This window comes from Colobus angolensis, unplaced genomic scaffold (genome assembly GCF_000951035.1).
Source record: "Colobus angolensis palliatus isolate OR3802 unplaced genomic scaffold, Cang.pa_1.0 Scaffold126, whole genome shotgun sequence".
Classification (NCBI taxonomy): Eukaryota; Metazoa; Chordata; class Mammalia; order Primates; family Cercopithecidae; genus Colobus; species Colobus angolensis.
In genome coordinates, this window is record NW_012113808.1 from 4,310,608 (window position 1) to 4,312,797 (window position 2,190).

General features: G+C 41.4%; 1 protein-coding gene across 1 annotated transcript; it reads left to right on the forward strand.

Moving 5' to 3' along the window:
• Positions 1–374: 374 nt before the first annotated feature.
• On the forward strand, positions 375–1,119 carry LOC105505505 (peptidyl-prolyl cis-trans isomerase A). The gene has a single exon (XM_011933345.1). It carries the CDS (start codon positions 415–417, stop codon positions 910–912), a length of 498 nt encoding a protein of 165 aa, XP_011788735.1. The 5' UTR covers positions 375–414; the 3' UTR covers positions 913–1,119.
• The last annotated feature ends 1,071 nt before the right edge of the window (positions 1,120–2,190 follow it).

Genomic DNA, 2,190 nt, shown 5'->3' on the forward strand with positions numbered 1-2,190 from the left:
CACCCACAGAGCCTGTCTTTTACTATAGATTTTGGCACCACACTGTATTTAATCTAGTGTTTTATTAAATAATATATTATTGCTCTATACGTTTTTTATGCACACAAATTCTTCCCTCCATCAAAACGTTAACTTCCTTAAGAGCAGAGAACAAAGCGTGTGGGCGAGTGTGTGCGCAAACGTGTTTTTCTCTCCAGCTATTTAACAGATTATTGTACATATGGTGGGATCTGAATTTAACGGAAACAAAATAAATTGGGCTGACTATTGAAATGAAGCTTTGACCAAAGCTTGTGGAGTTCTTTCTGAAGAAGCTGTAAGATTTAAACAAATTTAATGATCCAATGACAAGGTTTTATAAAACCAACTGGCTTTGCAGACGCTGCCGCCGAGGAAATTCTTGTACTACTAGTCATGGTCAACCCTACCGTGTTCTTCGACATTGCCGTCGACGGCGAGCCCTTGGGCCGCGTCTCCTTCGAGCTGTTTGCAGACAAGGTTCCAAAGACAGCAGAAAATTTTCGTGCTCTGAGCACTGGAGAGAAAGGATTTGGTTATAAGGGTTCCTGCTTTCACAGAATTATTCCAGGGTTTATGTGTCAGGGTGGTGACTTCACACGCCATAATGGCACTGGTGGCAAGTCCATCTATGGGGAGAAATTTGAAGATGAGAACTTCATCCTAAAGCATACAGGTCCTGGCATCTTGTCCATGGCAAATGCTGGACCCAACACAAATGGTTCCCAGTTTTTCATCTGCACTGCCAAGACTGAGTGGTTGGATGGCAAGCATGTGGTCTTTGGCAAAGTGAAAGAAGGCATGAATATTGTGGAGGCCATGGAGCGCTTTGGGTCCAGGAATGGCAAGACCAGCAAGAAGATCACCATTGCTGACTGTGGACAACTCGAATAAGTTTGACTTGTGTTTTATTTTAACCACCAGACCATTCCTTCTGTAGCTCAGGAGAGCACCCCTCCACCCCATTTGCTCGCAATATCCTAGAATCTTTGTGCTCTCGCTGCAGTTCCCTTTGGGTTCCATGTTTTCCTTGTTCTCTCCCATGCCTAGCTGGATTGCAGAGTTAAGTTTATGATTATGAAATAAAAACTAAATAACAAACAAACAAAAAAACCAACTATATCCAATTTTCTGGATTAGTTGTTCAATCAGATTCCTGCATCCCAACTCTGTTTCATTTATTAAGACCAAAGTAATTAAAAGTTCAAAGTAGTCAATACTGCCATTTTAGCCCTTTGAAAGACCTTCTAAAATGGCTTAGAGTCAGCTATTATCAAAGCAACTCGGAAAAGAAAGTGATCAAGTTGTGCTTCTTTTGGTTGAGTGGAATGAACATGGCATGTCTTTTATGTTACCCTTTTTAATTCTTCTAATGATTTGACTTTTCAACAGTGTTTTCAAACTACTTCAGTTTATATTTTACCTCTCGTTGAGGTCCAGCAGTCAAAATCTCACTTTCATTTAAAGGTTCGACTCAAATATTTTGTCTTTGTGAGGCCTTCACAGATCCTTCCTTCTTGACCTGCCTCTCCCATAATTTTTGTCTTCACCCTGGTGAAGGGTGGTGCCACTCTCCATTGAGGCATTTATCATTTGGAGGGGCAGCCGGTAAGGTATATGCCTATATCTTCTTTTCCTTCTCAAATGCAAGCTCTTTCAGAACGGAGAGTTTTTTTTTTTTTTATTTATGTTTGTTTACCCAGAACATGAATATAGTAAACACTTGGTATTTACTGGGTTAAAACAAATAACATTTCAAAGAAAAGTCGGAAGGGATTGAGAAATAGTAAATGCAGAGAAGCAACTACACCCAGGTAGAGCATGATGGAATCTCATCTCAACCTCTTATTTGGCTACTGTCCCATTCAAACATAATTGATAGTAGTGGGAGTTGGGATGGGGATGAGATCCAGGAAAGCAGAACAGAATATCCCAAATTTATCCACCTCTTGCATCACTTTTTCCTGTGGTCCACTCTACTCGCTGCTTTGCTGAAACACAGTTTGTCACAGTTAATATGCTCAGCTCTGTTCTGAGCTCAGCAGCTCTGGAGTCCATCACCTCAGATTTCACAGCCTCTCTGGCTTCTCCCAACACTCCGCCCACCCCAATTTGATGAAGTCAGGTACAGAAATTTTCCCACAGCTGTGCAGATCTAAATGGTGCCAGGGG

What these genes read in the sequence shown, in the direction of transcription:
- LOC105505505 (XM_011933345.1), top strand. Translation starts at nt 415, where the DNA reads ATGGTCAACCCTACCGTGTTCTTCGACATTGCCGTCGACGGCGAGCCC.